The sequence below is a fragment of the Lampetra fluviatilis genome, chromosome 68, assembly GCF_964198595.1.
Source record: "Lampetra fluviatilis chromosome 68, kcLamFluv1.1, whole genome shotgun sequence".
NCBI lineage: Eukaryota > Metazoa > Chordata > Hyperoartia > Petromyzontiformes > Petromyzontidae > Lampetra > Lampetra fluviatilis.
The window spans coordinates 4,707,306-4,733,986 of NC_136342.1; the positions used below are offsets into that span (position 1 = coordinate 4,707,306).

The 26,681-nt window shown below is 58.2% G+C and overlaps 1 protein-coding gene across 1 annotated transcript in view; it reads left to right on the plus strand.

The window, feature by feature from the left end:
* Positions 1-26,681, plus strand: part of LOC144952480 (ras GTPase-activating protein nGAP-like) — a 109,390-nt gene that overhangs the window by 41,111 nt on the left and 41,598 nt on the right. The window contains exons 5-13 of the mRNA XM_078882920.1: positions 7,829-7,971; positions 15,687-15,897; positions 16,425-16,526; positions 17,809-18,145; positions 18,204-18,399; positions 18,447-18,558; positions 22,224-22,274; positions 22,353-22,452; positions 26,345-26,489. Coding sequence (XP_078739046.1) covers positions 7,829-7,971; positions 15,687-15,897; positions 16,425-16,526; positions 17,809-18,145; positions 18,204-18,399; positions 18,447-18,558; positions 22,224-22,274; positions 22,353-22,452; positions 26,345-26,489 — 1,397 coding nt within the window. The remainder of the gene's footprint in view (positions 1-7,828; positions 7,972-15,686; positions 15,898-16,424; positions 16,527-17,808; positions 18,146-18,203; positions 18,400-18,446; positions 18,559-22,223; positions 22,275-22,352; positions 22,453-26,344; positions 26,490-26,681) is intronic.

Here is a 26,681-nt window from a genome sequence, read left to right on the forward strand (position 1 = left end):
GCACCCCAGGGATATGCAAATCCCAATCGGCCTGCTTCTCGCTAACCGTATGACAGAGCATGGCCGACAGGGTCCGGTTCAACCGTTCAACCATCCAGTCAGTTTGTGGATGGTAGAGAGACGTCCGAACCTTTAGTCCCCAGTGCGTCGCACACATCCCGCAATAGGTTGGAAGAAAAATTTCGCCCTTGGTCTGTAAGCAACCTTTCCGGCGCCCTCTTGCCCATCACATATCCGAACAGAAATGCCTCCGTGATAGACGCCGCCGACTGGTCGGGCAAGCGCCAGGCCATCGGCCAGCGGGAAAGATATTCAACCCCGACCAACAAAAATTTGTTCCCCCTAGCGGACGGGGGAAAGGGCCCCAGAATATCCAACGCCACCAACTCGTTAACCCGCGACACTTGTATCGACTGCACTGGGGGAACATACGGTTGCTTAGGCGGCTTCCATCAGTCGTCATGCCGTGCCAAAAATAATCCCCTGTAACGTCAACAAGGTTTTCTGCACCCCGAGATGTAACAACTTCTCAGCGTGCAGAATCCGAATCAACTCATATCGCAACGACGACGGCACAACAAGACGCCAGCGGTCGTGCAAGCCTTCCCTCCACATCAACAAGCCGTCATGGAGAGCCGCTCCCGGCGTCCTATCGGACGACGGATATCCCCTCTCCTTTGCAGCCCGACTCTGTAAGGCCCCCAGCGAATCATCGAGCAATTGCTCTCGAATCCACACGGAACGCAGCAAATTCAAAACCCCGTCGGCCGGTTCCGGACCCGTGGAAGCCCCGGGCATCTCCACAGCGGACACGACAGGACGCGGGGGCTGTGGAACCCGTGTGCACCTATTCGTGCCAGAGGCACAGGTGCAAGGGGATCCCTGCGGCAATCGGGAGAGCGCGTCCGCGTTTGCATGACGCGACCCCTTACGATATTGAATCTCAAACGAAAATTCCTGAAAAGTTTCCAACCATCGCGCCAATTGACCAGACGGTTGCTCAACTTTCAGGGAATATTGTAGAGCCGTGTGGTCCGTGCGCGCAATAAATTTGCGGCCATACAAATACGGGCGGTATTGACGGACGAAATGCACTATAGCCAACAGTTCCCGGCGGGTAACGCAGTAGCGGGTCTCCGCTGGAGATAAAACGCGGCTCCCGTAAGCCACCACGCGCTCAACGCCACCCTTAAACTGCGATAGGATGGCCCCAATCCCCGTGTCACTAGCGTCGGTATCCAGAATAAAAGGCAGAGTGAAATCAGGGTAGTCCAGCGTCGGCGCTGACGCCAAGCGATCGCGTAGGCCATGAAACGCCGCCTCCTCCGCCGGCCCCCAGCTGAACCTCCGGTTCTTTGCCGTACGGAGGTGCAGCAGCCTAGCGATCGTGGCAAAAATTTGGAATGAACCTGCGATAATAGGAAGCGAACCCGACAAATCGACGCACGTCACCCACCGTGGCCGAAGTTGGCCAGTCCCGAACGCACGCCGTTTTCTCTGGGTCCGTGGCCACACCGTCAGAGCTGACAATGTGGCCCAAATAGCGCACGGATCGTTGCAAAAGGTGACACTTCTTGGACTTAAATTTGAAATTGGCGGAATGCACCCTATCAAAAACAGCATCTAATCTCTGAAGATGCTCCTCAAACGTACGGCTGAGCACAATAACATCGTCCAAATATATCAAGCACGTGTCTCACTGCAGACCGGTCAACACGAGTTCCATCAACCTCTGGAACGTAGCAGGGGTGGCGTTCAACCCCATGGGATTAAACTGAAACAGGCCCTGGAGGCGTACGGAAAGCCGTCTTTTCCCTCGAGGACTCGTCCAGGGGGAGCTGCCAGAACCCCGAAGAGAGGTCAAGAGTAGAAAAAAATTTCGCCCCATACAAGGCATCGAGGGAATCATCCATACGCGGCAGGGCGTAAGCGTCCGCAACCGAACACCTTGTTCAACTTCCGAAAATGGACACGAAACCGTAATTTGCCATCCTTTTTCTTCACCAGGACCACCGGAGCGCCCCACGGGCTGTTGGACGGAGAGATAATGTCAGCGGCTAGCATATCATCCACCGCGCCGCGTACATGATCCCTCTCCGCCGGGCTCAACCGATGTGGATTCATCCAAATGGGAGCAGCATCCCCGGTATCAATGTGGTGGGAGAGCAACGAGGTGCGTCCCAGATCGAAATCGTCTTTACTAAAGACATCAGAATATTTCTCCAACAGCGCGCAAAGCGCGGACCTCTGGTCCGTAGTCAAGGACACATTTTCTTGGCACAACCCGGCGACCCATCGATCGTCCTGCGCCGTCGAGGCCGAAACCCCCCCTACGAGACCCCGGTGGGCTGGATCGTCATGGGCCGTGAAGGCGGTCGTGGCATGGGCCAAAACCGTTCCGGCCGGCACGACGACATTGTCCGCGCCTCCATTCAACACTTGCAAAAACGGAGGCTGACCCGGCCGAACAATCGTTCATGCCGCGACCAGCGCCAGGCCAGCCGTAACCGCGTTGGACGGCGACAACAACACCCCCGCCGCCCCCTCGACCCCAGGCACGGGCTTCCGATAACGCAGTGGGATAAGCATCTGCGAGCCAGGTGGAATGTCGATCGAAACGTCGGATAGCGCCTGCACCTGACGGTCCGGAGCGGACTGTCTCCACGGCGACGGCAAAAAGAAAATCTTCTGGCCCGCCGGTAACTCAATACAATTCTGATCAACCCTTATCTGAATGGGCATCTTTGCCAGGAAATCGGTCCCCAATAAACACGGCACAGCGAGGGACCTGGAGATTAACACCGTCCCCGAAGCCGACACACCCCCAACCGAAATACGCGCCTCCACCTGACCAACGATGCCCATACTCCCTCCGTTCGCCGCAACACATGAATCGTAAACCGGTCGTACCCGCGACGGTGGAATGGACAGGAGATGGAATATCACGTCCAAGATGATAGTTGCGGACGCGCCCGAATCTACCAAAATCCGCACGTCGACCCCCTGTATCGAACCCGGCACGGTCGACGACCCAGTAGCGGCTGCGACCACCCTCCGTGCCAATTTCCGCCACTGTGTCAGCGAGCGACGCGGATCCCTTAGAGTTCCCCCGTTAGAACAGGCCCCCGAAACGCATACCGACGGTGATGCATGAGATGACAGGCCTTGCCGGGTGTCTGATGCGTTCTGACTTGCCTGACACGGTTGACTCTCCGGCGTTGACGTCGCGTCCTTGGTCGCGGACTCCGGCTGAAGAGGCGGGCGAGGGCAACTCCGACAGTCCCGCGCGAAGTGTCCAAGACGGCCGCAGCGGTAACACGGCGAGTCGGCCCGCCGCCCGGCTCCCCCCCCATCTCGGCGATCCCTCAGCGGCGGGCCGGAGCGCGACTCCGCTGCCCCTCGAGGAACCCACTGCGCCGCCGCCGCTGCAGAGAGATCGCCAGGCCCCCTCTCGTCCGGCACGAAGATGGCCTTTGACGGAGTCCACCCGGCGGCGCTTCCCTCCACGGTCGGGCTCCCCGTCCAGGCGGTCACCTGTGCCCAACGGCGCAAGTTGAACTGCGCGTCGAGGCACTTGGCTGCCATCCGGGAAGTCAGCTGCTCATGGCCGCATATCGGCATCGGAATGCCCAAGTTCTTGGACAGCTCCAACATCTTACCCAGTATCAAGGGCTCCAACAAGTCGGGCTCCGTTTCTGGATACGCGGCCATGGCCAGCTCAAGCACAGCGCCCTGAAAAGCCACAGGCGATTCCTCGGGTGCCCGTTGCCTCTGGACGAATCTGCGGTGTGCGTCGTCCGGAGGCTCGTACGCTTCCGCTATTTCGTCGAACGCCCCTTTCAGCGTCGCCTTCTTCGTGGCCTTGATGGAGCGGAAGAATTTCAAAGACTTGTCGTCTAGGAGCGTCGGCAGGACTTCCAAGGCCTCCGCATCCATCCACTTGGCGGATCGGACGGCCGACTCAAAACGCTACGCAAATGCGCTCCAATCTCCTCCAATCGAGCATTCTTTAATCGTCGTCAGGCGATGGCTGCGAGTCCCCGAGCTGCTGTCTTCCGATGCAGGTGTCACATGCTGCGGCGACAAGATGGCGGCTTCCTGCCATGCCAGCGACAAGATGGCAGCTTCCCGCCGTAGCAGCGACAAGATGGTGGCTTCCCGCCGTTTGGCTGCGACCACACCCAAGATGGCGGCGTCCTGCCGCGTGTCTGAGAGGTGGGAAGCGTCGCAGAGGCCCCAATGGCGGACGGCTCGGCCCCACCCGAAGGCTCCCCGCTTGAAGGCCCGCCGCGTGGCCGATCCGGCATCGTCGCTGGCACCACCAGGGTGACTAAATCCAGCAGAACGGCCCGCAGCGAATCAAGCTGGACTGCCACGTGTCGCCAGCCGTCCTCGGCGCCCGTCGACGCAGACGGCCCAGCCGCCACGACGACATCTTGTACTCCTGGCGTGTCGCTCGCCGCCACTTCGCCCACGCCTTCCATGGTCGGGACCGCCACCGCCGGAGGAAGGTCCTCTTCGTCTTCTGAAGATGGTGCAGGTATATTATTTTTCTTGAGATGTTTCGACATCTCGTTCCACTTCTGACCCCAGTGTAATAAAAGACTCCGTCAGGCGATGCTGGTCTCCGTTTGTCTTTTATTCAGGTTCTTCTCCGCACCCCCACTGGCCTCCTCTCGGACCAGTGTCGTCCCGCGCGCGCCCCGCGCACGCTCCCTCTCGCGTGCCACGCATGCTCTCTCTCTCTCAGGACCTTTCCCAGCACACTTGAGGAGTGAGATGCCCCTGTAGTTGTTACAGTCTGTGCAGTCCTCCTTCTTAAAGAGGGGGACCACCAGGGCATCCTTCCAATCCTGCGGAACCCGTCCAGTGGTCCAGACTGTTGTTATGATGTTATATAGGGCAGTCTGTGCACAAACGCCACCCTCCCTCAGCATTTTGCTTGGGAGATCATCTCTGCCTGGTGCCTTTCCTGGTCTCAGATTCCAGATCGCCTTCAGTACTTTCTCAACAGATGGCACCTCAGCCAGCCACTCACAAGGGGGTGACTTATTCTTCCAATATTTGAGGCACCGCAGCCTCGGTAGGGTCATCCCCACTTTGTCCCACGATGTTTTTCATTTCGAGGGATTTCCCCTCCCCCCAAACCTGTTCCTTCGGGTTGGAGATTGGATCACCATTTTTTCCCCTAATGATGGTAATAGGTGTGGCGCTGCAGGTAACTTTTTTGATGGAGTTAAATAGGGATTTGGAATTGTGGGCCATTGAGGCAGACTCCATCTCCTCAACAACCCGTGACCGCCACCAATCCTTGCAGCGCCTCACGGCTCTCCGAACCTCCGAGCGAAGGCTGTGGTAAGCCTCCTCATTCTCCGACGTGGGATTCTCAGCCAGCCTGAACACCTCCTCTGTCAGCCAGGGTCTCCGGGGAGGTCTGGACCGCGTACCCAAAGCAGCCATTGCAGCTGCATGAGTCACAGTCCTAAACCTCGCCCATTTACCCTCGACATCTGGAGGAGTGGGGGACGATGCCAACCCCAGTTGCAGGCGATGGTGAAATTCTCACTTGCAACTTTCATCAGTTAGCTGAGACCAGGCCACCTTGGGTTTGAATGGGGTCCTGGGTGTACACCCACCACCGGAGTGGAAGAATGGCAGGCGCATCTTACAGATGACAAGTTGATGGTCAGAAGGCAGATCAGCTCCACGGTAGGTCCTGGGGTCAAGGAAATGGGCCCGCATCCGCTGGTCCGTCACTATGTAGTCCAGCAAATGTTCTTGCTTGAACCCGGCATGCCTCCATGATGTTGTGTGGATGCGCCGATGCTGGAACGGCGTGTTGGTAATTATGTAGTGTAGTAACTCGGCGGGAGACGACTTCACGGATAACACACTCTTTATTTTACCAAACTCGTTCACAGGTGACTAACACCTACTTTGTATCTCGGGTGACAAACACCCACTTACTATCTCGGGTGACAAACATCCACTTAGTATCTCGGGTGACAAACACCCACTTAGCTACCCTGGCGACTAACGCCCACTGAGCTACTCGGGTGACCAACACCCACTTAGCTACTCGGCGACTAACGCCCACTGAGCTACTCGGGTGACCAACACCCACTTAGCTACTCGGCGACTAACGCCTCTGAGCTACTCGGGACACTCCCTGCCCGGGGTGTCCGTCTTGACTGTGGGTCCCCAGCCCGACCCACGTGGGCGTCGGACCCTGGGTCCCACAGTCTCGCCTCCGAGCCACACAGGGCCCCGGTCCCCACAAGGACGGCGGGACTAGGGGTCTCGGGGCACTAGGTCTTCAGCTCCGTCTTCTGGTCTTCAACTGGGTAACTTCTCCCCGAGTGCTCTCGCGCGTCCCCCTTTATACCCCACCTGCGGACGTCGCTGCGAGCACCCATCCTATTCGACCAATCACTGGGCGCTGGCTACGATCCTGTTTTCCCACATCTCAGCGTGCCTCAGCACCCACGCCGCGCCGCCCCGTCATCTGTCACTCCCGGCGCGCGCGTCCACACCACGCCCACAGCGCGTGCCCAACCCCGCACCTCGCGCCGCCCCGTGATCCATCACTGTCACAGTCGGCGCACGTCAACACCACCACTACAATTACAATACCATGGGCTGCACAAAAATCTAGCAGCCTCCTACTGTTTTTATTGAGCTGATCTGGCCCATGCCTTCCAATCACTCCAGACCAGGTGCCAGCATCATGACCAACTCGGGCATTGAAGTCACCCAACAAGATGACTCAATCCCGAGGGGCCAGTTTTGCCAGCACCTGTGACAGGAGGTCATATAAGGCATCTGACTCATCGGCCTTGCCTGCATCCCTCCACGGATGTTCATCTTCGGTAAGGGAATAAGTAACCACGACTACCATTCCTCGCCTCCGGTTGATGGGAAGGCGAGCCCAAAGTAGCCTGGGGATTACAGCTTCCCACACCACACTGCTATGCTCCCACGCCCCCTTCATTATTTTGTTCAGAAGAAGAGCCACACCCTGTTGTTTGGCAGTCTCCTGCCCCGAGTAGAGGACTGTCCATCCCTCATGGTGGCAGGAGCCAGAGCCGGTCCACCTGACCTCCTGAATGCCACAGAGATCCAGGCGGTACCGGTCAAGCTCCCGACAGAGGAGTGGCAGCCTCTCTCCTCCGCAGTGAGCGTTCGAACATTCCACGTGGCCACCCTCAGTGGCTTTTCGTTGTTTCTGGAGGAGCCCCGAGGATGAAGATTCAATCTCCTGGCTCCGCCAAATGGGGTTTGGCCAGGAGATGTCAATGACGCCTGTCCCCCCGGGGCCTCCGGCACAAGCTTATTAATTAGATATTTTCCACGTGGTTTTGTGGTAATTTATTGAAAGGTGGAGGGGTTACCAGCCCCTGCATACTGTTGTTGATGTGGTTGTTGATGAAGTTATCGTGGTTGATGTCGTTGTTGTTGTGGTTGTGGTTGTTGTTGATGTTGTTGTTGATGATGTTCTCGTGGTTGATGTTGTTGTGGTTGTTGATGTTGTTGTTGTTGTTGTGGTTGATGATGATGATTATGTTATTGTTGATGTTGTTGTTGATGCTGTTATTGTGGTTGATGTTGTTGTGGTTGTTGATGTTGTTGTTGTGTTTGATGATGATGATGTTGATGATGTTGTTGTTGATGATGTTATCATGGTTAATGTCGTTGTTGTTGTGGTTGATGATGTTGATGTTGTTGTTGTCGATGTTGTTGTTGATGATGTTATCATGGTTAATGTCGTTGTTGTTGTGGTTAATGTTGTTGATGATGAAGATGTTGATGTTGTTGTTGTTGTCTGCAGGGCTTCCTGAGCAAGCGCTTGAAGCGCACGAAGAGTCACAGCAAGTTGGAGCGCAGCAGCCTGGGCCTACGCGGGCTGCTGACGGGAGGTGGTGGTGGCGGTGGTGGAGGTAGTGGCGGTGGTGGTGCCTTCGACAGTGAGAGGTGCGTCGTGTGTACCGTGTGTGTGTACCGTGTACTGTGTGTGTGTATTGTGTGTGTGTACCGTGTGTGTGTGTACTGTGTGTGTGTACTGTGTGTGTGTGTACTGTGTGTGTGTACCGTGTGTGTGTGTACTGTGTGTGTGTACCGTGTGTGTGTGTGTACTGTGTGTGTGTACTGTGTGTGTGTGTACTGTGTGTAATATGTGTGTGTGTGTACCGTGTGTGTGTGTACTGTGTGTGTACTGTGTGTGTACCGTGTATGTGTGTACTTTATGTGTGTGTGTACTGTGTGTGTACTGTGTGTACTGTGTGTGTGTGTGTGTAGTGTGTGTACTTTGTGTACTGTGTGTGTACTGTGTGTGTGTACCGTGTGTGTGTGTGTACCGTGTGTGTGTGTACCGTGTGTGTGTGTACCGTGTGTGTGTGTACCGTGTGTGTGTGTGTACCGTGTGTGTACTGTGTGTGTACTGTGTGTGTAGTGTGTGTACTGTGTGTACTGTGTGTGTGTACTGTGTGTGTGTACTGTGTGTGTGTACTGTGTGTATGTGTAGAGAAGTTCCGACGGACGTACTCGTAGACGGAGGTAAGTTAAGGGCTTCCGCCAGGGTTTATTAAAGCTGTTACAATATTACACGGCAGGGTACACAACTCCCAGGGGCTAGGGGTCCTACTCTGAGTCCGGGTCCCTGCCGGCTGGCTCCGGTCTCTCTCTCTCGTGTCGGATCGTGGACTCTGCCGACTCCACCGAGCGGAGAGAGAAGCACCTCTACGGCTACCACCGGCTTCTCCCCAGACTCACTACTCGATCCCTCTCTCTACCCCTGGTTCCCTCTTCACCCTGCTTACTCTACCCGTTCCCACAGTGACCCCGCTTACATCACGGGGTATCCCTTAAGTACCTTAGGAGACGTGATGTCATGTGCACTGTCCAGCGCGCGTGACCCCACGTCCCGTGACGTCATCGCACTGGACAGCGCACACGACGCCACTACTCTCCTCTACTCCTCTACATCACCCCCCCCCCCCCCCGTGAAAAAAAACAGCCGAACCGGCTGCAATCACCCCGCAAGCGGGGCCCCACATCGGACCGAAGACCGAACAATCACGAGTGCATGTGCCTGAAGGTAAAACCAGCTGCTAGACAACTCAACCTTAGGGCAGCACGGCCCCTCAAGCAGAACAGCAACAACAACCACAACAACAACAAACAAAACCAATAGAGCCCGAAGGCCTCATCCGCCGGATAGCGCTGAACAGGTGCCAGGGGCTGGGCCCGCTGAACGGCCACCAGGGCCGTCACCGGAGCCGCATCCCCCTCGAGTGGGTATGCGCCGCTGGCCCGCTCCCCCGTGCGGCGTCTGCCACCCGTGCAGGTGGCCCGTCAGCGGGCAACAGGCCCACCGCTGTGGCCTCCGGTGACCGGGGGGTCTCTGTCGGCCTCACTCGGGAGGGGCCTGGGGGCACACGCACAGGCCGGACGTCACCTCCGTCAACGAGACCCGGCCGGTCAGGCACGCCGGACACATCATCCGCCGGCCGCTCCGGAATTGGGGGTGGATCCCCCAGGGTAGATGGAACATAACGTTTGAGCCGGGACGGGTGCACTATCCACTGCCGGCGACCGAACCGAATCCGGACGCATTGCGGCCGGCGGACCTCCACGACCTCAACGGGGCCCTGCCAAGGGCGATGCAATTTGGCCGATGTGCCAACGGGGACCTGGGGACAATGCAGCCACGCTTTTTGACCCGCTACCCACGGGAGGCCAGCTGCCTGGTGTTTGGGCAGCCGCTCATTAGCTGCCTGCCGGCTGGCGGATTTCTCGGCAGCGGCCTGTTGTGCCTCACGCAGCCGGTCAAGTGCAACCTTCAAAGGGGCCCTTCCTGGAGGAGCCAACGTCCATCTGGATGTGCGCCGGGGGCTCCGGTTCCCTACCGTACATCAAATAAAAAGGCGAAAATCCCGTGGAGGCATGAGGGGCCAACCGATATGCCTCCAAGACCCCCGGGACGAACAGGTCCCAGTCTGACTGGGACGTGTTCACCTGGTGGCACATCATGGACGTAAGGGTGCGGTTCAAGCGCTCTACCATCCCGTCTGACTGGGGGTGGTAGGGCGAGGTGCGGATTTTCTTGGTGCCAAGGAGGTCACACACCTCGTTGAGCAACCTAGACGAGAAATTCCGCCCCTGGTCAGTCAACGAAGGCCTCTGTGATAGAGGAGGCCGACTGATCGACCAAAGGCCATGCCATGGGCCAACGTGTGAGGTACTCAACGCCCACCAAGAGGTATTTGTGGCCCCGTTGGGATGCAGGAAATGGCCCCAAAATGTCGAGCGCCACGAGCTCATTAACGCAAGAAACCCGGATGGACTGCAGCGGGGCCCGGTCCCGGACAACTTCGGCCTTCTTCCGCGCGCAGTCGTGGCAACCCTTCAAAATCAGTGCCACGTCACCCTCAACACCCGGCCAGTAATAGTCAATAAGGTCTTGTGGTAGCCAAGGTGCATAAGCTTCTCGTGAATGGCTCGGCTTAATTTACCACGCACGCTAGTGGGCACAACCACACAATAGCGTTCCAATTGGGCATCCCAAGGCATGAGGAGTCCGTCATGCACGGCGATCGCCGGGACAGCCGACGAAGCTGAGCTCCGGGTCTTATGCTCGACGCGGCGCCTTAGCTTCAGCAGAAAGGAATCCTCCATCTGCAAGCTGGACCATACCTCCCCGGGGAGTCCAAGGCCGAAATCCGCGGGCGCCGCCGCACCTGAAGGGGTGGCCGCCTCGGCCGACGCGACCAACTGGGCCGCGACGTCCCCTGGGGCCTTGCAACAGCTAGAGCCCAGGGCGCAAGCACACCCGCCGCCTGCCGGCAATCTGGATAAATCATCCGCATTTCCATGCTGTGTCCCCTTCCTGTGGATTACATCAAAGGGGTAATCCTGGAGCACTTTGAGCCAGCGAGACAGCTGACCCGAGGGCTGACTAATCCTCAGCGAATATTGCAGGGCCGCGTGGTCGGTTTGGACCGTAAAAAGCCTACCGTACAAATAGGGTCTATACAACTGAACAAAATAAACTATGGCCAAAAGCTCCCTCCGGGTCACACAATATCGCTGTTCCGTCGGGGACAGAACGCGAGTGACATAGGCTACCACCCTCTCAACCCCATCGACCACCTGGGCCAGGACAGCCCCAATACCCATGTCGCTGGCATCGGTATCGAGCAGGAAGGGTTTCGAAAAATCCGGGTACCCCAAGGGCGGCGCATCCGCTAAGGCCGTGCGAAGCACCGCAAAAGCCGCCTCCTCTTCCGCGCCCCAGTGAAATCTTTGGCGTTTGGCGGAGAGTGTGTGCAGCGGCTTCGCAATTGGCAAAATCGCGGACAAACCGGCGATAGTACGATGCGAAGCCAACGAAGCTACGCACCTCCGCGACAGATGTGGGAGTCGGCCACATCCGGACACAAGCCGTTTTATCCGGGTCCGTGGCGACACCTGACATGCTAACAATGTGTCTCAAATACTTCACCGATGGTTGTAGCAAGTGGTATTTCTGGGGTTTGAATTTCAAGCCAGCAGCACGCACTTTGACGAACACCGCCTCAAGGCGTTGCAAGTGCTCACCAAACGTACGGCCAAAAACAATAACGTCATCCAAGTAGATTAGACAAGACTCCCACTGCAGCCCCGCCAAGACCATCTCCATGAGATGCTGGAAGGTGGCCGGGGCCGAATGGAGACCCATAGGAAGCTGATTGAACTCGAACAACCCCTGGGGCGTGCGGAACGCTGTCTTGGGTCTAGAGGCCTCATCCAGTGGCAATTGCCAAAAGCCGGAGAGCAAATCTAAAGTCAAAAAGAACCGCGCGCCCGAGAGGGCGTCCAGGGAATCATCCATGTGAGGCAATGGATATGCATCAGCCACCGGGATCTTGTTCAATCTACGGAAATCGACGCAGAACCGGAGACTCACGTCCCATTTCTTGACTAGCACAATGGGGGCACCCCAAGGGCTGATAGATGGGGAGATGATGTCCGCCGCCAACATTTCGTCGACAGCCGAGCGGACATGATCTTTTTCCGCTGGGCTAAAGCGGTGGGAATTAAGTCGAATAGGGGTCGCGCCGCCCGTGTCTATGTGGTGGTCCAAAAGAGTAGTGCGACCCAGATCAAATTTACTTTGGCTGAACACATCGGTGAACCGCTCGATGAGGTCGGGGAGTTGCCGACGTTCCCCGGAGGACAACGAGGCATTCTCGTTGCACAATATGGCGATCCATGATGCGTCGGGGTCCCCCGTGCGCATCACGCCCGCCACGACCCCTCCATCCGGGGCAGCGCTCTCGGGTGGAGGAGCCGGGGTCGCGTGCGCCAGGACGTGGCCGGCCGGGACTACGACCGGCACGGGTCCTGAATTGAGTGAGGACCTGCCAATAAAGGTCTTGGCCCCCCGACACGGCTGTCAAGGTGCCCACCAACCCCTTCGTCCTTGAAAAGTAGCTTGACGGGGACAGGAGGATACCCGTCTCCATGGAGCCCATTTCGAGCGGTTTGCGCAACCTAAGGGGTAGCAGGATTTGTGACGCCGGAAGTTCGGTCACCGGCGCTTTATTCAAGGCCCGTATACCGGCGACCAAGGGAGACAGGACGGTAGGCGATTGTAGGAATTGCAGCCGCCTCCCTGACGGCATTTCCACACAGCCCTGGTCAACGAGAATTCGGATGGGCATCCTAGACAAAAAGTCGGTCTCCAAGAGGCATGGCACTGCCAAGGTCCTGGAGACCAAAATAGGCCCGGCCAACTCAATCTCGTCAACCCGAACCGACGCTACAATGCTGCGGGGTAGCAGCCCGAAAATGGAAATAATGGTGGCCGACGCCCCCGTATCCACCAGGAGGCGAACGTGCACCCCTTGCACATATCCTGCCACCGCTGAGGAGCCGGCAGCTGCCGCCACCATCCGATGCGCAAGCGCATCCCAGTGGCGGGTCTGTCTGGGCCATTGAGGGGGTGATGACGATGGTGCACCCGACCCTTCGAGGACAACCCCATGACGATGGGCCCTAGCCCCGCTAGATGCATGAGGTGAAGGGAGCGACCGCGCAGATGATGCGTCGCGACTCGCCTGAGGCCCTGGACCCGATGCCAACGAGGGTCCGGGAGAAGGTGGAGCCCCTTTTCTAAAGGCCCCCGAGGCATTCCGGCAGCCCCGCTCAATGTGGCCCCGCTGACCACAGCGGACGCAGGCCACCGTGGCCGCCTCCTGCGGACAGGAAGGTCCCGGCCACCCCCGCTGCTCCGGACGGCGACCACCCGCCCCCCTTCCTCGATGATCGGGCATCGCCAGGGCCGCGAGGGTGTCCACCCCCTGAGAGGCGGCCCCCCCGTGCGGCGCCGGGACCCCCGCACACGCCGCCATCCGAGGCTGTTGGCGGAGGGAGAGGTGCGCCTCAATGTTTTCGGCGACCGCCAAGGATGTGATCTGCCGATCATTGTTGATCGACAGAGCAATTCCTAGCTCCCTTGCCAGGTCAAGCAGCTTCCCCAAGGCCATAGAATCAAGTGCCCTGCCGTACAGGTCAGGGTATGCAGCCTGCGCCAGGGCCAGGAGCGAGCAGCGGAAGGCCAGCGGCAGTTCCCCCTCCTCCCGCCGCCGCAGCGAGAACTTTAGCTGCGCGCAGGACGGCGGCTCAAAAACGTTGGCCATTTGGATATAGGCCGGGAGCGTAGCCCGATTGGCCGGATGGATGGACTTGAAGGCCTGCAGAGCCCTCTCGTCCAAGCAGGTCGGAAGCGCCGGCAAGGCCTCCTCCATGGACCAGCCAACCGACATGTATGCCGCGTCAAACCGGTCCTGGAAGGCCAACCAGTAGCCCCCTTTCGCGAGAAATGGCGCGACGTCGGGTAACCGGCGCAGCCATTGGCCGCGCGGCGCCGCAAGGTGTGGAAGCCAAGCGGCACCTGCGGGCCACCCAGCGGACGCGACGTGGTGCGGCAATGGCAGCGTTGCGGCACCCGTGAGCCACGCCAGAGACGCGGAAATGTGCTGTGGTGCTGCGGCCCCTATGGGCCACGCCGTAGACACAGCGAGGTGTGAAGGCGCCTCCGCTTTCGCTACCCACCTGTCAGCGGCGGCGTACGAAGCCACAGCTTGATGTGAAGCCGCGTCGTCGCCGGCGGCTGGTCCCACAGGCGCGGCGTGCCGAGAAACCCCGGCCGCGCCGGCGGAGAGACGCGGCGTCGCGTTTGCCATGGCAGCCATGGCGCCGACTTGCGGCGTCGCAGCAACAATGGCCGCCGCCCGCCGCGTCGCAGCCGTAGCAGCGGCCGCATACGGCTCCCGAGCCAACATGGCCGCCGCGGACTGCGTCGCAGCCAACATGGCGGCCATTTCCGGCGGAGCGGCCGCCGGGAAAACGGCGGCGGTTTCAACGATGACGGTTGACGGTTGCTCCCGTCCCGAGTGCGGGCCGGTCGGCTGCGTCCGCGCCTCCACCTCGGCCAACCTGACGGTCAGCTGCCCCACCGCCTGCAGGACCTGCTGCAGCAGGGCTGCGGGGACGCTCTCCGTCTCTGGCGGTGGCGGGGAGTGCCAGCTCGTCTCCATGGGGACCATCACCGGGTCCCGGGCTCGGGGTCACTGCTGGAGCCTCCTCTCCGCCTTAGGCACCCTCCAAGTGATGTGCCGGTGGGTTCTTACGCCGTGCGCCCGCTTTAGACATTGTGGCGACGGTGTAAACTACTGACACCAGTTGTTGAGTAGTTCCGACGGACGTACTCGTAGACAGAGGTAAGTTAAGGGCTTCCGCCAGGGTTTATTAAAGCTGTTACAATATTACACAGCAGGGTACACAACTCCCAGGGGCTAGGGGTCCTACTCTGAGTCCGGGTCCCTGCCGGCTACCTCCGGTCTCTCTCTCTTTCTCGTGTCGGATTATTGGACTCTGCCGACTCCACCGAGCGGAGAGAGAAGCACCTCTACGGCTACCACCGGCTTCTCCCCAGACTCACTATTCGATCCCTCTCTCTACCCCTGGTTCCCTCTTCACCCTTCTCACTCTACCCGTTACCACGGTGACCCCGCTTACATCACGGGGTATCCCTTAAGTACCTTAGGAGACGTGACGTCATGTGCACTGTCCAGTGTGCGTGACTCCACGTCCCGTGACGTCATCGCACTGGACAGCGCACACGACGCCACTACTCTCCTCTACTCCTCTACATGTGTACTGTGTGTGTGTACTGTGTGTGTGTGTACTGTGTGTGTGTGTGCTGTGTGTGTGTACTGTGTGTGTGTGCACTATGTTTGGGTACTGTGTGTGTGTACTGTGTGTGTGTACTGTGTGTGTGTGTGGTGCGTGTGTACTGTGTATGTGTGTACTATGTATGGGTACTGTGTGTGTGTACTGTGTGTGTGTGTGGTGCGTGTGTACTGTGTGTGTGTGTGTACTATGTATGGGTACTGTGTGTGTGTACTGTGTGTGTGTGTGTACTGTGTGTGTGTACTGTGTGTGTGCGTACTGTGTGTGTACTGTGTGTGTGTACTATGTGTGTGTACTGTGTGTGTGCGTACTGTGTGTGTACTGTGTGCGTGTGTACTGTGTGTGTATTGTGTGTGTGTTAGTGCTACTCGCTAACAGCCCTTGCTCCTGCATCGTGTTGAAGGCTACGCGGGGGATCTTTGTCTGTGCCCTGCGTGCGTTGTGCGGGGCAGGCCGCTGGCGATGTCGCGACTCACCGAGTCTCATTCGCACGAGTCTCTGCTGAGTCCCAGCCGCGTGGAGACCCTCAGCCTGACGGCTGCACCAGCAGCAGCAGCAGGTGATGGTGGTGATGGTGGTGGTGATGGTGATGGGGGCGGTGGGGAGCCAGCGCTCATCAAGCCACTCCACAGCAGCATCCTGGGGCAGGATCACTGCTTTGAGGTTCCACGCACACACAGCATCACACACACACACATTCACACACACGCACACACACACACTCACTCATTCACACACACACACTCATTCACACACACACACGCGCACACACTCACACGCACACACACTCATTCACACACTCACACGCACACACACTCATTCACACACACACGCACACGCACACACACACACTCATTCACACACTCACACACACGCACACACACTCACCCGCAGACACACACACACACACTCACACGCAGACACACACACACTCACACGCGGACACACACACACACTCACACGCAGACACACACACTCACACGCACACACATACTCACACACACACACCGACACACACACAGACACACAGACACACACACACCGATACACACACGCACACACACGCATGCCATCAGCAAATAATTCTGGTTAGTGATAGTGCTAGTTAGTGATGGTGCTAGTTAGTGCTAGTTAGTGTTAGTTAGTGCTAGTGTTAGTGCTAGTGATGGTGAACTGTGCGTGTGCTGCAGGTGATCACTGCTGGCGCCAGCAGCAAGGTGTTCTGCTGCCGCTCTGCGGCTGAACGAGACCGCTGGATGGAGAACTTGCGACGAGCCGTCCAGCCAAACAAGGTACGTCCTCACCACTCGCTCACTCACCCGCTCGCTCACCCGCTCACTCACTCACCCGCTCGCTCACCCGCTCGCTCACCCGCTCACTCACCACTCACACACCCGCTCGCTCATTCACTCACTCACCCGCTCGCTCACTCACTCACTCACTCACCCGCTCGCTCACCCGCTCGCTCACCCGCTCACTCACCACTCACATACCCGCTCGCTCACTCACTCACTCACCCACTCACACACTCACTCACCCACCCACTCACCCACTCACCCACCCACTCAGTTACTCACTCACCCACTCACCCACTCAGTTACTCACTCACCCACTCACTCGCCCGCTCGCTCGCTCACCCACTCACTCACTCACCCACTCACTCACTCACTCACCCACCCACTCACCCACCCATTCACTCACCCACCCACACACTTACTCTCACTCACTCACCCACTCACTCACTCACTCACCCACATACTCACTCACCCACACACTCACCCAGCCACTCACTCACCCACTCATCAACAGACCCACTCACAGCCTCACCCACACACTCACCCACACACTCACCCACACACTCACCCACAGCGGTGTTGGCACATCGTACCCACCGCTCGATCTCTCCCATGGTGATCGTCATATTCTGGATATTGGCAAAGACAGCCGGCGTGTACAAGTGGTGATGTCTAATTTGTGCAACTTTCATCATCACCACCACCTCCATCACCAACACCACCACCTCTGTTGTTACCACCATCACTACCGTCACCAACACCACCACCGTCTCCATCGTCACCACCACCACGACCGTCACCACCATCATCATCACCACCACCGTCTCCATTGTCACCACCACCACCATCACCTCCATTGTTACCACCATCACTACTGTCACCACCACTGCCATTATCATCACCATCATTTCGAACTCATTCACACCACCGTTACCACCACTCACCACCACCACTCACCACCACTCACCACCACTTGCCACCACCACTCGCCACCACCACTCACCACCACCACTCACCACCACCACTCACCACCACCACTCACCACCACCACTCACCACCACCACTCACCACCACCACCACTCACCACTCACCACCACCACCACTCACCACTCACCACTCACCACCACCACCACTCACCACTCACCACCACCACCACTCACCACTCACCACTCACCACCACCACCACTCACCACCACTCACCACCACTCACCACCACCACTCACCACCACCACCACTCCCAACCACTACCACCACCACTCACCACCACCACCACGCCCAGGACAACTGCCGCCGCGTGGAGACCTCCCTGCGTCTCTGGCTGTTGGAGGCGAGGGACTTGGCCCCTGCCGCTGCTGCTGCTGGTGGTGGCGGTGGCCGTGGGCCCCGTCGCTACTTCTGCGAGGTCTGCGTGGACGACCGTCTGTGCGCCCGCACCGCCAGCCGCCCCGCCGGTGCCGCCACCGGCGCCGCCGGTGCCGCCGAGGGTCCCCGCTGGGGGGAGCACTTCCTGCTGCCGGCGCTGGCGGCGGCACCGCGCGACCTCACGGTGCACGTTTACCGTGACGCCGCCGCCGTCCCCGGCGCCGCCAAGAAGAAGAAGAAAAAGAAGGACAAGTTTGGGGTGGGGGGGGGGCGGCGGCGACGCCGCCGGTGCCGGTGACGCCGCCGCCCCCGCCGACTACGTGGGGCTGGTGAACATCGCGGTGAACGCCGGCGTCGCTAGGCAACTGGTGGAGAAGTGGTACCCCGTGAGCGCCCCCACGCCGGGGCGGGGCCGGGCGGCGGTGCCGGCGCTGCGTCTGCGCTGGCGCGTGGAGAGCGCCGTGCTGCTGCCGCTGGAGCGCTACAAGCCCTTCGCCGAGTTCCTGACGGGCGGTGGCGGTGCCGCCGGCGGCGCCGGCGGGGGGGGGGGCCGGGGGGGGGGGCGGCGGCGCTCTGCCGGGCCCTGGAGCCGCGTCTCGGGGCGCGAGCGCGAGGAGAGGTGGCCAGGGCGCTGGTGCACGTGCTGCACAGCACGGGGAAGGCCAGGGTGGGTGGGGGGGTGGGGGGGGGTGGGGGTGTGGGGGGGGTGGGTGGGAGTGGGGGTGTGTGGGTGTGTGTGGGTAGGGGTGGGTGGGGGGTGGGTGTGTGGGTGGGTGAATGTGTGGGTGGGTTGTGTGGGTGGGGGGGTGTGGGTCGGTGTGTGTGGGTGTGTGGGTGGGTGGGGGTGTGGGTGTGTGTGTGGGTGTAGAATGTTCGAACGCTCACTGCGGAGGAGAGGCTGCCACTCCTTTGTCAGGAGCTGGACCGGTACCGCATGGATCTCTGTGGCATTCAAGAGGTCCGGTGGACCGGCTCTGGCTCCTGCCACCATGAGGGGTGGACAGTCCTCCACTCGGGACAGGAGACTGCCAAACAACAGGGTGTGGCTCTTCTTCTGAACTAAAGAATGAAGGGGGCGTGGGAGCGTGGCGGTGAGGTGTGGGAAGCTGCAAGCCCCAGGCTACTTTGGGCTCGCCTTCCCATCAACCGGAGGCAAGGAGTGGTGGTCGTGGTTACTTATGCCCCCACCAAAGACGAACATCCGTGGAGGGATGCAGGCAAAGTCGATGAGTCAGATGCCTTCTATGACCTCCTGTCACAGGTGCTGGCTAAAGTGGCCACTCGGGACAGAGTCATCTTGTTGGGTGACTTCAATGCCTGAGTTGGTCTTGATGCTGGCACCTGGTCTGGAGTGATTGGAAGGCATGGGCCAAATCAGCTCAATAACAACGGTAGCAGGCTGCTAGAGATTTGTGCAGCCCATGGGCTTGTAATTACCAACACGCTCTGCCGGCATCGGCGCATTCCACGCAACGGATACATGCCGGGTCCAAGCAAGAACATCTGCTGGACTACATAGTGACGGACCAGCGGATGCGAGCCCATGTCCTTGACACCAGGACCTACCGTGGAGCTGATCTGCCCTCTGACCATCGACTAGTCATCTGTAAGATGCGCCTGCCATTCTTCCACCTCTTGTGGTGGGTTTACACCCAGGACACCATTCAAACCCACAGTGGCCTGGTCTCAGTTAGCTGATGAAAGTTGCAAGCGAGAATTTCATCATCGCTTGCAGCTGGGGTTGGCAGCGTCCCCCACTCCTCCTGATGTCGAGGGTAAATGGGCGAGGTTTAAGACTGTGACTCATGCAGCTGCAATGGCTGCTTTGGGTATGCGGTCCAGACCTTCCCAGAAACCCTGGCTCACAGAGAAGGTGTTCAGGCTGGCTGAGAAAAAGCGACAGGCCCACTCTCATCGGCTACAGCATCCCACGTCAGAGAATGAGGAGGTTTACCGCAGCCTTCGTTCGGAGGTTTGGAGAGCCATAAGGCGCTGCAAGGATGAGTGGTGGTCGCGGGTTGCTGAGGAAATGGAGTCTGCCTCAGTGGCCCGCGATCACAAATTACTATTTACCTCCATCAAAAAAGTAACCTGCAGCGCCACACCTATTACCATCATTAGGGGAAAAAACGGTGATCCAATCTCCGACCCCCCAGGAACAGGTTTGCAGATTTGCTGAGCATTTCTGTGAGGTCCTGGGGGAGGGGAAATCTCTCAGCCAGGAAAACATCATGGCACAAAGTGGGGATAACCCTGCTGAGGCTGCGGTGCCTAAAATATTGGAAGAGGTCACCCCCTGTGAGTGGCTGGCTGAGGTGCCATCTGTTGAGAAAGTACTGAAGGCGATCTGGAATCTGAGACCAGGAAAGGCACCAGGCAGAGATGATCTCCCAAGCAAAATGCTGAGGGAGGGTGGCGTTTGTGCGCAGACTGCCCTATATAACATCATAACAACAGTCTGGACCACTGGACGGGTTCCGCAGGATTGGAAGGATGCCCTGGTGGTCCCCCTCTTTAAGAAGGAGGACCGCACAGACTGTAACAACTACAGGGGCATCTCACTCCTCAGTGTGCCGGGAAAGGTCTTGGCAAGGATTATTCAACATCGCCTTGCTAGGCACGCTGAGGAGAGGCTTGCGGAGCCCCAATGCGGTTTCAGGAAAGGGCGGTCCTGCACAGATGCCATATTTTCTGTCCGTCTGCTACAGCAGAGGTGTAGGGAATTCCAACAAGACCTACATCTCTGCTTTATTGACCTGGTCAAGGTCTATGATACCATCAGTAGGCCTGGGCTCTGGGTTGTTCTTCGTGCTTTCGGAGTCCCTGACCCTCTGCTCACGATCATTAAGGACCTTCATGATGGTGAGCGGGCCCGGGTAAAACTACGTGGCCGGGAGTCAGAGCCTTTCCCTGTACACCTTGGGGTGCGACAGGGATGTCCTCTGGCTCCCACATTATTTAACATCTATTTTGACCGCGTAGTTCGTGAAGCCTTCAATAGCTGTACCGGGGGAATTTCCATTTGGTACAGATATAATCGGAGGCTGATCGACGCCCGGGTGCGATCAACGGATGGCTCCCTATTGGTCAACCACGTTATGTATACCGATGATTTGGTAATAGCTGCTCATTCAGAGGAGGAGTTGGAGACGCTGCTGCTGAGACTGGAGCGTGCCACTAAGAGGTGGGGCCTTACCATCAGCCCCACCAAAACTAAGCACCTGCCTGGGTATTTTGTACCATCGGACACTCCACCCCCACAACTCCCAATCGGTGATGGGGCAGTAGTGGAGAGAGTGGAGAGTTTCCCATACCTGGGCAGTGTGCTTATGACCGGCTCCAGTTTAACAACAGAGGTCTCATTCCGAATCAGTCAAGCGGCAATATTTTTTTATCGGTTGCGTAACACTGTGTGGATGCTACCTGGTCTGTCGCTCCGCACGAAGCTTCAGGTCTTCTCGGCCACGGTCATTCCCTCCCTTCTCTACGTTTGCGAAACGTGGACCCCCCTAATGGAGCATCTTCGCCGGTTGGAAACATTTAGGCTGGCCTGCCTACGATCCATCCTGGGTTTAACCAGGCTGGATTGTGTGAGGAGCTCACAATCCTTGAAAGATCTGGGCAAAGTCCCATCAGTGAGCTCCTCCGGGCAGGCAAGGCTGGGTCATGTAGCCCGCATGCCCAGCCACCGCATGCTTAAACAGCTTTTGTTCGGCTAGATCGAGGAGGCTAAATGGGCGCAGCACGGGCTAGAGAAGAGATGGAGTGACTGGTACCAGCGGTGTCAAGATCGGCCTCAGTGGAGGAGGCTCGTGAAGGACGCTACTGGGCAGTTGGAGGCAGTCGCCCTCCAACAACAACAGAGGGCGGAGAATCGATGCTCACAACAACGAGCGGAGTGCCGGGTGGCTTAAAGCACAGCAAGTTGGCACAATAGGGAGCACAGATGGTGCATCAACCAGTCATCTCGGTCATCTCAGTCAGTCGACCCATGGCACCTGCTGGGTCTGCCCCGTTACCTCCTGCCAGCGGGCGTTCGACACTTCACGTGGTAGCCTCAAGGTGCACATGGCCTGGCACAAGCGTCGTGGTGACGTCACCGCCACTTAGTGGTGAATGGCGGTTGTTGTTGATGGTGGTGGTGGTGATGACATTGATGACGGTAGTAGTGGTGGTGGTGACGGTAGTGACGGTGGTGGTGACGGTGGTGGTGACGGTGGTGGTGGTAACGGTTGTAATAGTGGTGACGGTGGTGGTGGTGGTTGTGGTGGTTGTGGTGGTGGTGGTGTTCACGTTAGTAGTGGTGATGACGGTGGTTTCGACGTTCCGCAGGACTTCCTCACCGAGCTGGTGATGAGTGAGCTGGATCGCCGCGGCTGCCGCGCCGGCGAGTCTCCGGTGGCGGCGGCGGTGTCGGTGACCCCGGCGGTGACCCCGGCGGCGTCGGCGTCGGTGGACGAGGAATTTGAGCCGCCGCCGCTGCGCGAGAACTCCCTGGCGGCGAGAGCCACGGAGGAGTTCCTGAAGCTGGTGGGGCAGCACTTCCTGCAGCACGCACTCGGTAGGACGCGGGACGCATGGCGAGGTCAACGGGAGGTCAAGGGGAGGTCAAGGGGAGGTCAACGGGAGGTCAAGTGGGGTCAAGGGGGTTCAAGGGGGTCGTAGGGAGGTCACGGTGGGGTCGTGGGGAGTTCGTGGGGGTTGTGGCGGAGGTCAAGTAGGTCAATGGGAGGTCAAGTGGGGTCAAGAGGGGTTCAAGGGGGTCGTAAGGAGATCACGGGGTCGTGGGGAGATCGTGGGGGTCGTGGCGGAGGTCAAGGGGGTTCAAGGGGGTCGTAGGGAGGTCACGGTGGGGTCGTGGGGAGATCATTGGGGTCGTGAAGGAGGTCAAGGGAGGTCAAGGAGAGGTCATGTAGAGGTCGAAGGAGGGGTCAACGGGGTTGTAGGGAGGTCACGGTGGGGTCGTGGGGAGATCGTGGGGGTCGCGGGGGAGGTCAAGGGGGGTCAAGGGGGTCGTGAAGAGGTCACGGGGAGGTCAAATGGGGGTCAAGGAGTGAAGGTGGAGTGAGGGGGGTTAGTCGTGGGGAGCTTCGAGAGGGGTCCTCGTGGGGGTCGTGGGGGGGGCTCAAGGAGGCGCTGCCGGGGGTCAAGGTAGTCACGGAGGTTAAGGTGCGGTGTGGTGTGGTGCGTGTGGTGCGGTGTGTGGGTGCGGTGCGTGCGGTGGGTGTGGTGTGTGCGGTGTGGTGTGGTGCGTGTGATGTGGTGTGTGTGGTGTGGTGTGGTGCGTGTGATGTGGTGTGTGTGGTGTGTGTGGTGTGGTGTGATGTGTGTGGTGTGGTGTGATGTGTGTGATGTGGTGTGTGTGGTGTGTGTGGTGTGGTGTGATGTGTGTGGTGTATGCGGTGTGGTCCGGTACGGTGTTGTGTACGGTGCGGTGTGGTGAGTGTGATGTGGTGTGTGTGGTGTGTGCGGTGCGGTGTGGTGAGTGTGATGTGGTGTGTGTGGTGTGTGCGGTGCGGTGTGGGGTGGTGTGGTCTGTGTGGGTGTGGTGTGTGCGGTGGATGCGGTGTGTGTGGTGTATATGGTGGGGTGCGTGCGGTGCGTGTGGTGTGGTGCGTGTGGTGTGGTGTGTTACGGTGTGTGTGTTACGATGCGTGTGTTATGGTGCGGTGTGTGTGTTACGGTGTGTTACGGTGTGTTACGGTGTGTTATGGTGTGGTGTGGTGTGTTACGGTGCGGTGTGTTACGGTGTGGTGTGGTGTGTGTGGTGTGTTACGGTGTGTTACGGTGTGTTACGGTGTGTTATGGTGTGGTGCGGTGTGTTACGGTGTGTTACGGTGTGGTGTGGTGTGTGTGGTGTGTTACGGTGTGTTATGGTTGCGCTGTGGTGTGTTACGGTGCGCTGTGTTATGGTGCGGAGTGGTGTGTTACGGTGTTACGGTGTGGTGTGTGGTGTGTTACGTTGTGGGGTGTTACCGTGTGTACGGTGTGTTACGGTGTGTGTGTTGTGTTACGGTATGTTATGGTGTGTTACGGTGTGTGGTGTGTTACGGTGTGCGGTGTGTTACGGTGTGGTTTGGTGTGTGGTGTGTTACGGTGTGTGGTGTGTTACGGTGTGCGGTGTGTTACGGTGTGGTTTGGTGTGTGGTGTGTTACGGTGTGTGGTGTGTTACGGTGTGCGGTGTGTTACGGTGTGGTTTGGTGTGTGGTGTGTTACGGTGTGTGTTACGGTGTGTTACGGTGTGTGGTGTGTTACGGTGTGTTACGGTGTGTGGTGTGTTACGGTGTGCGGTGTGTTACGGTGTGTGTTACGGTGTGTTACGGTGTGTGGTGTGTTACGGTGTGCGGTGTGTTACGGTGTGTGTTACAGTGTGTTACGGTGTGTTACGGTGTGTGTTACGGTGTGTTACGGTGTGTGGTGTGTTACGGTGTGTGGTGTGTTACGGTGTGTGTTACGGTGTGTTACGGTGTGTGGTGTGTTACGGTGTGTGTTACAGTGTGTTACGGTGTGTTACGGTGTGTGGTGTGTTACGGTGTGTGTTACAGTGTGTTACGGTGTGTTACAGTGTGTTACGGTGTGTGGTGTGTTACGGTGTGGTTTGGTGTGTGGTGTGTTACGGTGTGTTACGGTGTGTTACGGTGTGTTACAGTGTGTTACGGTGTGTGGTGTGTTACGGTGTGTTACGGTGTGTGGTGTGTTACGGTGTGTTACGGTGTGTTACGGTGTGTTACAGTGTGTTACGGTGTGTTACAGTGTGTTACGGTGCGGTGTTACGGTGTGTTACGGTGCGGTGTTACGGTGTGTTACGGTGTGTTACGGTGTGTGTTACGGTGTGTTACGGTGTGTTACGGTGTGTTACGGTGTGTGTTACGGTGTGTTACGGTGCGGTGTTACGGTGTGTTACGGTGTGTGTTACGGTGTGTTACGGTGTGTTACGGTGTGTGTTACGGTGTGTTACGGTGCGGTGTTACGGTGTGTTACGGTGTGTTACGGTGTGTTACGGTGTGTTACGGTGTGTTACGGTGTGTGTTACGGTGTGTTACGGTGCGGTGTTACGGTGTGTTACGGTGTGTGTTACGGTGTGTTACGGTGTGTTACGGTGTGTTACGGTGTGTGGTGTGTTACGGTGTGTTACGGTGCGTTACGGTGTGTGGTGTGTTACGGTGTGTGTTACGGTGCGGTGCGGTGTGGTGTGTTACGGTGCGTGACGGGGTGTTACGGGGTGTTACGGTGTGTTACGGTGTGTGGTGTGTTACGGGGTGTTACGGTGTGTTGTGTGGTGTGTTACGGTGTGTTACGGTGTGTTACGGTGTGTTACGGGGTGTTACGGTGTGTTACGGTGTGTGGTGTGTTACGGTGTGTCATGGTGTGTCATGGTGTGTTACGGTGCGTGTGGTGTGTTACGGTGTGTGGTGTGGTGTGTTACGGTGTGTCATGGTGTGTTGTGTGGTGTGTTACGGTGTGTCATGGTGTGTTACGGTGTGTTACGGTGTGGTGTGGTGTGTTACGGTGCGTGTGTTACGGGGTGTTACGGTGTGTTACGGTGTGTTACGGTGTGTTACGGGGTGTTACGGTGTGTTACGGTGTGTGGTGTGTTACGGTGTGTCATGGTGTGTCATGGTGTGTTACGGTGCGTGTGGTGTGTTACGGTGTGTGGTGTGGTGTGTTACGGTGTGTCATGGTGTGTTGTGTGGTGTGTTACGGTGTGTCATGGTGTGTTACGGTGTGTTACGGTGTGGTGTGGTGTGTTACGGTGCGTGTGTTACGGGGTGTTACGGTGTGTTACGGTGCGTGACGGGGTGTTACGGTGCGTGTGTTACGGTGTGTTACGGGGTGTTGTGTGGTGTGTTACGGTGTGTCATGGTGTGTTACGGTGCGTGTGGTGTGCGGTGTGTTACGGTGTGTTACGATGTGTGGTGTGTTATGGTGTGTGGTGCGGTGCGTTACGGTGTGTTACGTTGTGCGGTGCGTGTGTGGTCTGTTACGGTGTGTTACGGTGTGTTACGTTGTGCGGTGCGTGTGTGGTCTGTTACGGTGTGTTACGGTGTGGTGTTACGGTGTGTTACGGTGTGTTACGGTGTGGTGTTACGGTGCGTGTGGTGTGTGGTCTGTTACGGTGTGTTACGGTGTGTGTGGTGCGTGTGCGGTGCGGTGTGGTGTGTTACGTTGTGCGGTGCAGTGGAGTTTGTGCGTGTGGTGTGTCACGGTGTGTTATGTTGTGTTACGTTGTGCGGTGTGTGCAGGTGAGTTTGTGCGTGTGGTGTGTGTGGTGTGTGACGGTGTGTTATGGTGTGTGGTGTGTTGCGGTGCAGGTGAGTTTGTGCGTGTGGTGTGTGACGGTGTGTCACGGTGTGTTATGGTGTGTGGTGTGTTGCGGTGCAGGTGAGTTTGTGCGTGTGGTGTGTGACGGTGTGTCACGGTGTGTTATGGTGTGTGGTGTGTTGCGGTGCAGGTGAGTTTGTGCGAGCGCTCTACGAGTCGGAGGAGGCCTGTGAGGTGGACCCGGCCCGCTGCTCCGGCTCCGAACTCCGTGACAATCGCAGCAACCTCACCATGTGCTGCGAGCTGGCCTTCTGCAAGATCGTCAACTCGTGCTGGTGAGCGTCACACCGCTCTGCACCACACCACACCTCTGTGTGAATCTGTGTGAGTCTGTGTGTCTGTGTGTGTGTCTGTGTGTGTCTCTGTGTGTGTCTGTGTGTGTGTCTCTGTGTGTGTCTCTGTGTGTGTCTCTGTGTGAGTCTCTGTGAGTGTCTCTGTGTGTGTCTGTGTGTGTCTGTGTGTGTGTC